The sequence below is a fragment of the Eurypyga helias genome, unplaced genomic scaffold, assembly GCF_000690775.1.
Source record: "Eurypyga helias isolate BGI_N326 unplaced genomic scaffold, ASM69077v1 scaffold18714, whole genome shotgun sequence".
Lineage (NCBI taxonomy): Eukaryota > Metazoa > Chordata > Aves > Eurypygiformes > Eurypygidae > Eurypyga > Eurypyga helias.
In genome coordinates this window covers 10,774-19,506 of record NW_010248404.1, presented here as the reverse complement: position 1 = coordinate 19,506, position 8,733 = coordinate 10,774, and the positions used below count along the sequence as shown (strand labels likewise).

Genomic DNA, 8,733 nt, shown 5'->3' with positions numbered 1-8,733 from the left:
CTGGGCAACCTGTTCAGTGCTTCAGGGACAAGAGCTCCAGTTAAATTGTGAAGCTGTATTTGTTGTATTTTCCACATAGGCTACCAGACCTCAGTTTGGACCACTGGAGTCAATGGGATATCAGAAAGCGAAGGAGGATTTGCTTTGTGATTGTAATGCTCTTGGGTTTAAGAGGCAAAGTAGAGACTTGGCATTCCCTGAGCCTATAGCAAATAGTTGTGGAATTTATTGTTTAGAGCAGCCAAGTGGCAAGCTAACCACCTACTCGTGTGGTAGGATACAGTGTCAGGAAGAGGAGAACATGGAAACATGTTAGGGGAGAACATGGAAAAGGGATTGGTCCTGGGGTTTAGGTTACATTTCAGGATCCCAAAAGAAAAGTGGAATTAATGGATTATGTAAGGAACTCTAGTGGCATTGCATAACAAATCATGGAGTTTCCCACTTCTGGGAAGCCTGTAGGCCTGCAGTTCTCTTGGTCTGTATGAATTCAAGGCTGTGAAGTTAAAGCTGTATACCTGTCCTGGTGGGAAGGGAGAGTTCTGTGGATCACAGCATGAACTCTGTGGCTGTTCCTACTGTAAAAGCAAAATGCCTGTATAGGTTTACAAGCTGTAGTTTTCCAGGGTTTTTTCCTAATCTTTTTTTTAATCCAGTTGCATAAAGATTGTTAACAATGAAATCATTTGTGTCATGTGCTAACTATTTGCATAGATATTGTATTAACCTTTATGGACCAGCATGTCATTCCTACATTTCAGTCGGCAGGTAGTGTTTGGTTATAGCTCAGATTTTGGCACTTAGTCACAGGTTGGAGTCTTCCCTGAAGGTGACAGCTGTCTCCTTAAGGTATTGACAGTACTGGTATGACTCTGAAACAGTCAACAATTACCCAAGAGGCTACAGGAATAAGAGAACATGAATTCTGCAGATAACAGTGCTTTATTGGTTCAGCAAACTTATAGACAGTGGGTGTAGTTTAATTTGCAGTCGTAACAGTAAACTCTTCCTGTTTCCAACCAATGGTGTCACCCCACTAAGCTCACACGTGGTTGCATGTGCTGACACAGTATATTCAGATGCTGCTAATGACCAGATGGAGGTGCTGTTACCTGGAGATGTTTTCTCCTGCTCTTCTGCTTGGCAGCGCTGCTTGTAGAGCAAGGTTCTGTAGGATATAAAAGAAAATGCTAAACTGTGCACTGGTTTTGCAGACTGGTCTGCAGAATGTGTGGCAGTTATGCCCTTGCTACATGATTACACTTGGTGCTTCAGAAGCACATGTAAATGATACTACACTTCAATAGATTCCACTGGTTTTTGGAGAGAACCAACCAGTTGGTTCCCTGCGTATAAGAATCTTTGGCATTTTTCTGGGAATGACAACCTAATTGTCTCCGTTATCAACCTGCTTTGTCATCCTGTAACAGTTTCTGCGGTGCCTTTGTGTTTGAATTATCCAGTATTTCTTGTGTGAAGATGCATCGTAGTGATTCTGTTAGTGATAAAATATGTTCTGTGTACCATTGTCAGAGTAAGGAACTGGATAATATGTTTGTAAACCACCTCACGGATTAAATCCAAGGCAAATGTTATATCCTCATGCAAGCTTTGTTTAAGGGACAAGTCCAGACTGTTTTGCTTGTGTGTGTCCTCCATCAGGATTTCTACCACTACCAGGTGGAAATCCTGATGGTGGAAATTAAAAAATTAAAACTTGGCAGTGTCTCTGTAGGGAATTTATCTTAAGACTGTCAAAGAGATGTTCTGGACGTATGTATTCCCCTTAGCTCATGAAACCAGGGCAAGAGCAGTTTTACATTTCTGCACAGTGGTTAGCAAAATGGGGCTGCAGTTTTGCCCAGATAGTTTTGTCACTACAATGTGCAAAAATTGTAGAATTTGGCATCACGGCTATCAAAACATTTCTGGCTTATGAAGGCATCTGCATACAGATGGTATTTGACCACACACTGCTCAGAGAATCATGCCTTTCCTTTTTTTCCTTGTCCCAGGAACAGCATGTGTAATTCTTCAATAGTGGCCAGTTGCTCAAGATGCTGAGATATGCCTGTTGAAGACGGGAGAAATCATGTAAGCAGAACAGTTTCATTACTACCAGGCCGAAAGAATAAAAGCTGAGCTCAGGTATCAGCTACGTGAGCATGTTTTGCAGACTCCTGGGATAAATGTCCCACAGCAGAATTTGGTCTGAGGAAGAGCCTCTGCTCAACCTCTGAACTATGTGAGCACAATTTCCTGCATGTATCCAGCTCTGAAATGAATAGTTATGTGCAGTAGAGATACATGTCACTTACACAGCCAGGAAGGGAATCTAACATATGAAAATGCCCCTGACTTGGAGAATTTCCCCTTTGCTCACTCTCCCCTTAAGCCTCGCTTTGCGATTTTGGCTTAGTTGTGGGAACGTTTTTACACTTTTGACTGCAGGGAGATAAACCAGTCCATGTTTCAACCCTGTGGCTGCTGTTCAGAGAACCAGGTAAATAAAGCAGTAACTAAAATGATAGCTGGGCTGAAGGGAAAAGAGCAATCGTTAGTTCAGTAAAATCAAAGCTCCCCTGAGACACCCCAGCAATTACTTCAGCTAAGAGGAAGAAGTAACAAGAGAAGCAAAACTTAATACAAAGCTTCCCCTCTGTCCAGAGTACAGTAGTTACTGTCACAAATCAGCTGTGATCCCTAACCGCTGTATAGTCACGGTTGGAAACTGAACCCCTCCTCGCTCTAGAACAGCAAACTGTCACAGGGACTGCGTGATGTCTTCTGGTAAATGTGCTGAGTTTTGAGAGCTGCTGATATCACAGTACTGTCATTTACTCATTGTAAAATGATTGATTTGGAAACAATTCTTTTGGCCTAAAGGGTGATACATTAGTTTAGTTTTTCTTAGGGGAATGTAGGTGAGATCCACAGCTCATAGAAATTACAGGTTTCCCCTGAAGAAAGCAAGCAGCATTCTCCTGTTGAAGGGCCTCACTGTGTGCAGCCTGAAACAGAGAGCAGAATGAGGTAAGCTGATGCAGTGCTTCAGGATCACCTAGGTGCTCAGAACTTCCTTTTCCATTAGAAGTAGTTCCAGTCAGCTTTTATGCAGCTTGCTTGGGTAAAACAGACCAAGTTGTAGAATTAGGCGTGTCGAAGGATCTAGACAGAGCTGCTGTCCACATTCCATCCCTCTGTACTCTTGATCCCCATTTCCTGTACAAATGATATCTAGAAAGGTGAATAAATTAGGTGACTAATTTTTGTTTAAATTTTTCTTTAAAAAGAACAGCAGAGGGCAGCAGACTTTTTAATTGTAGTAACTAAAAAGCTTTATTCAAGCACTAGATTTTTCTAGTTGAAATGAAATAAATAAGTGAATAATATACATATTTGCCACAGCAGTGAAAGTTCTTGATATCAGTCATCTTTTCTGCAGCTCTTGCCTTCATCCAAGACTGAATTTTCCTGCATCTTGTGGACCTGTCCCAAAGTTGCTCTGGAGTCTGCCTCAAATAGATGGAAAATAAAAAGCAATGATTATTGTTTCTGTCTGAGTATTGAGACTGGATCTCTTCAAGTAATTGTATTTTTCTCCCTCACAGGATCAAATTGCCCCTTACAGTGGAAGAGATCTTAAATTTTGGGGAAAGCAACAGAGAGCTGTTCATTAAATCCAGCACCTACAGTATCATTCCCATCACCGTTACAGAGATGGGGCTAACAATTAGCTGGATCTTTTCTTCAGACCCTAAAAGCATATCCTTCAGCGTTGTCTACCAGGAATCAGAAGACACGCCGCTGGAGCAGTGCAAAGTAAGGCCATTGTCTCCTTACTGCCTTAGAGGTTGTGGAACCAGCAAGTATAGTTGGGAGGTCTCCACAAGAGCGCCGGTTGCTATTGCAGTAAGGACTTGTTTCTCCAATTAAGATACAGTTTTGCTGAAGGCAGAGCTACATCTTTAGCTATTTATTGGTGCCTGCATTATTTCAGTTGAAAAGCATTAGAACTTCTATTGGTCGCGTCTGAAATTCACCCACTATTGTTAAGCAAATATAAATGTCCAAGCCTGTAAAATACTTCTTTTTCACCTCCTCAATATTACTTAATTTGTAAGCTGCTTAGTGCTCATCTCACCAGTCTCTTAAGCAGAGGCCACAAGGAGACTGATAAATTGATTGGGTTCCCTGCATTTCTTACAGTGAAGCCTATATTTAAGTGCCTCAGTGATGTGCAAAATCGCTTTGCCAGTGCTCAGGGTACCAGTTTTTGTGTGTGCTGTCCATATTTCCTGAAGATTATGGATTAAGTCAATCTATGTTCCTCAGCTAATTGCAAAGTTTTAATAGAGAAAAGGCAGCTGTTGATTTAACCTGCCGTGGTAGAGGGAACTGTGATTTCACTGGTGGAATAAGATATTTCTATAGCGTGCGTCAATTCACTCCACGGTTACTAATTCCATGTAAAATCTCTTTTTTTCTTCATTTGAAAGCCAAATGGAGAGTGATTGTTGCTTCTGGCTTGACATACCTATTTGATAGAACTTTGAGTTTCATAGGGTCATCCTTGATTTACATCAGCTGCTGTTCTCTGCTAGGGCTTTACGGCAAGGTAGATGGTTACACACACTTTGCTCTAAGCTTAGACAGACAAAGAAGGTTTGCTGAGAAAGCTGATTTTATAATACAGTGAGTATAAAAGCATATATTGAAAGACATTTAGCTAAATCCTGCTCCTAGATATATTTGTATAGATTTAATGTAGCACTGCTGATGTTAGTAAACTTGCTTAGATTGACATTAAAAAGGTCAGGATTTGATTCTGTCCCTAAAGCAGAGATTTATAGCCATAGCTCAATGCTGTGAAGAGGTTGGCAGAGGAAAACACGTCTCACTCTGAGATTTTAGGTTGGGTGTATTTTTAATGCTAAGGAGTGAAAATAAATAGTTTTGCAGGTACATACGCTCTTTGGGAGTTTCAAGACGGCTCAAGTCTAAGTACTTTTCTGAAGGCAAATGTCAATTTATAGAGCAAATATCAAGTTCCATTTTGTTTCGTGTTGAATTCCAGGTTCTTATTCCTATGACCCGCTGCAACTCTCATAAGGAAACTATCAGAGGACAGGTGAAAGTCAGAAACTCTGGAATCTACACACTGATATTTGACAACACGTTCTCTAGGTAGGTCCTAGCTGGGTGTAAAAGGTGAAATAAGCTTGGTTTTGCAGGCTGCGGAACTGATTGGATGGAGCCTTACTCTGCCCTTCAGAAGTAAGTATCAATATTGGTCCTGGCTTGCATAAAGATCTTCAACCCAGTTGAAGTAAACAGAAGTAAGCAAGTCATTTGTGACTCTTTCCGAGACAGTTCAGTCAGGATTGCCATCTTAAAAACAACTGACCTGACAGCCCTTGTGCAGGCATTCTTCTCTTCAACAACAGTGTTTTGCCTGAATATTAACTGAAAGACTGAATACATTTTTAAGGCTTCCTGTGTCGTTGTATTCAGCTAATGTGATCATCTTGCTCTCTTTTTTTCCTCGACAGGTTTATCTCAAAAAGGGTGTTTTATCACTTGGCTGTCGAGCGACCCATCATCTATGATGGAAGCGATTTCCCATAGCCTTGAATATACTGTGTTATTTTTAATTACATTTTTAAGAAATGCTATTATTTATGTACATGTAAACATTATGATTACCACTGTGTTTGAAGACTTTGAAACTATGCAATAGTTATAATGCACTTAGAGAACATGTATACACTAAAAAACAAGCCTTTTTAGGAACACTAATGGTTCTGTACTGTGTACAGATTGCTGCAAAGCCATGTTGTTTGATTTAACAGGTCAATAATAACCAAATTTTTTTCAGTGGGGAGAAAAATAAGTGTGGGGGTGTCTAAATGCAAACTGAAATTCTCTACTGAAAATTGAATTACTTTTCTTCCAAAAATATCCTTCAAAAGGAAATTTAAAGAAAAATGAGTATTTTTGTTGACCTCTTCGCTGAGGAGTAAACATAACCATTTCTGTTCTGCTCTACTGCACTCACAGTCAGAACAACTATGCAATACTTCAGTCTGCCCAGGCATATATTGTAATCCATCTAGAATTTTTTATCTTTTCCAGGTTTTATAAGCAGCAAACATAGGGGTTTTTTACATTTTGGGCTAAGATTTGGTAAGCCTGGCTTTTACAAATGCTTTGGTACCGAATACCAGTTACAAAACAATACGACACAAAGCATCCTTGCACTTTGCTCACCGTACTCTGTGAGTTGGTCCACTCAGATCCGCTCTTACGGTGAGTGCCAGTGGCAGGATCAGGAGTATCATTTGTGGAATAAAGTACTGCTCGCTGTGGGATATTAGGAAGAGGAGCATTCCTTTTTCCTGCGTTAGCACCTTAGTCATCTGCGTTCATGGTTTCTGAGGAGGTCAGCAGGCTCCCTCTCTAGACCACGTGAAAGGTAGCAATAATGCTTGAATCAGTCTAAAAATGTCCATCTGAAACCGAGTGCGTACCCAGCCCTGATGAGCTCTCCACCGGGCGTTAGTGTATTCTGCACCTTCCCTAACCTTGCAGTTGCCCTAGCCAACTGCTAACTTTCCAGCTCAGATTTGGGGACAGAGCTGGCTGTAAATGCTGCCTTTTGAGGAAGACTGGTTTGTCATTTTATTTCCATGCAAACCATCTCCTCGCTACGTAGAATTTCAACTTTTTGTCAAAATATCTGAAAGCAGATTTTTTTCTTTAAAATTCCTGCCTCCTCATGGAAAGGCAAAACATTTTGGCAGGAGAAAGGAGAAAAGCTCTTTCTCCCAACCAGCCCACCTCATCATCCTAGGGGTGTCTCATTTCTAACATTGTTCTCCCAAGGAAGCCTCAGACCCGGAAGGTTTTAGTGCAGCGGTTGGTAGACCAGCCCAGCCTGACAGGAACCCTGTGGGCTCTTGGTGGCGGCTGTAGCTGCTATACAGGGGCCACGGAGGAAGGCAGAAAATAAAACATGGGGGGGAAGGAGGAAAAAAGGGCAAGCACAAGCTGAAGCGAATTATTTAGGTCAGGGCAAACTTGTAAAAACAAAGGCAGGGAATTGGAGGGATTGGCTTGCTAGGGAAGGAAGTTGGGGGAGTCCAGCTGGTGTTTATGTGTTGCTGGTGCACTCCATTAGCCATAGGGGATCTCCTTCGACAGCAGAAGGCTGGTTGTTTAAAAGGTGGGGGTCACAAGACAAGTGTTGGACATTTGCATAGTAGCAGCTGAGGTAGGGGGAAATTCCTGGCTACAGAAAAGAAGAGACTGCAGCAGGTAAAGCTAGGGGTTGCCAATGGTTCATTCCAGTTGTTAACACTATAAATACATCCATCATGGCGAAGGTTGTGAAAGAATGACTGCCTTGCATGGGGCACCTCGGTTTTCAGTGTCTGGCTCATCGGTAGCTTTCCCGTGCCTTCAGACGCCTCTCCTCACGTTGGTGGGGGGCTTCCCAGGCTCTGCCGGGCAGGGGGGACAGTGGAAGGTGCAAGCTGGTTTACTCCCTCTCCTGAGGGGAGAGGCTGCAGTGCTGTTAAACCCTTACCTGGCGGTGTGCATGAAAACGAGATGGACAAGAGACTGAGGTGGGCAACAAACAGGCAGTAAACAGCACACGGATCAGTTCATGGATTACCTGTACTTCAGTGTTGAAGCTATGTTTTATATTTAATTAGGCAAGAAGAGATTATTTATTGCTTGAAAATGGAGTACTGTGTACCATATGCTATGCAATTTTACTGAGCTGTTACTCAAGTCTGCTGCAGTTTTCCTTTGAGCTTTTAGGTGTGGTTTTAAAAGCATTTTGCTGTTGTTTTAGTTAGAATACTAATCTTACTAGGATATCTTTCTTAAAATGCCAAATGTAAGGTAAAGGGACACTGTCAGTGATCTTCCATCAACTCTGCTCGGAAGTATTTGAAGTATCTCCACTCAGAATTACTTGACGGGCTTCCCTCTGGATCTCCTCTCTGCATCCCCGTTCTCAGCAACTTTCCACCCTGTGACAAGACGTTTTAAGCCGCTGTTTATGTAACTCAGAAAGCGATTGGCTCCATCTAGTAAGCCAGGTGTTTCCCTGCAGGTCTTTCATGTGGACAGTCCTGAGGCTGGCTGAAGCAGATGTTTGGGACGAGAGGAATAAAAACATTGCATTGTTTTTCTTTAGGTTTTGAATCCTTGTGGTACCTTTTCTAAAGGTTTTTCTACCCCATGAGAGTAGTTTTATGGCTTTTTTGCTCTCTGAGAGAGGACTAAGAGTGAGATCCAGAACCTGTAGTTTAAAGATGAAAAGGAAATGTTTGCTTCTAACCAAGGAGAGTATTTAAGAAGGAGAAGTTTTAAAAGAGCAGATGCTCAAGCTGGTAAGGTACAACAGGTGGACAGGAGTGCAGCTGTTCAAGACCAGGAATCCCATCATGTCACCTAGAAGAGGGAGTCTTTTCCACCACAGAGGCTGTGCAGAGAAGACAGTAAAGAACCTGTCGTTAGTACCGACCTTTTATTTGAATGTCCCAGAGGGTTTATTACTGGAGCCTGGAAACCCCATAAAGGACTTAGCACAAGTGTAGGTTTGTGCAAGAGATGGTTGCGTTCGCACCTTACACCTCCATTCGTAAAGCACATGTCCCTGTGAGCCGCGTCAGGGGTGCTGATTAATCTGTTTATTTACAGGTGCTCGGGTCATTTGTT

At 42.1% G+C, this 8,733-nt stretch overlaps 1 protein-coding gene across 1 annotated transcript; it reads left to right on the top strand.

Annotated features, from left to right (window-relative positions):
• Positions 1–3,617: 3,617 nt before the first annotated feature.
• Positions 3,618–6,005, top strand: LOC104509186 (FYVE and coiled-coil domain-containing protein 1-like). Its single transcript, XM_010151042.1, has 3 exons — positions 3,618–3,822; positions 5,078–5,187; positions 5,553–6,005. The coding sequence occupies exons 1-3, from the start codon at positions 3,721–3,723 to the stop codon at positions 5,626–5,628; spliced, it is 288 nt and encodes a 95-aa protein (XP_010149344.1). The 5' UTR covers positions 3,618–3,720; the 3' UTR covers positions 5,629–6,005.
• The last annotated feature ends 2,728 nt before the right edge of the window (positions 6,006–8,733 follow it).

Bases quoted from the DNA above. Each gene is read 5' to 3' on its own strand.
- LOC104509186 (XM_010151042.1), top strand. From the start codon at position 3,721: ATGGGGCTAACAATTAGCTGGATCTTTTCTTCAGACCCTAAAAGCATA. The intron at 3,823-5,077 runs GTAAGGCCATTG...GTTGAATTCCAG, and splicing joins CGCCGCTGGAGCAGTGCAAA to GTTCTTATTCCTATGACCCG. The intron at 5,188-5,552 runs GTAGGTCCTAGC...TTTCCTCGACAG, and splicing joins TTTGACAACACGTTCTCTAG to GTTTATCTCAAAAAGGGTGT.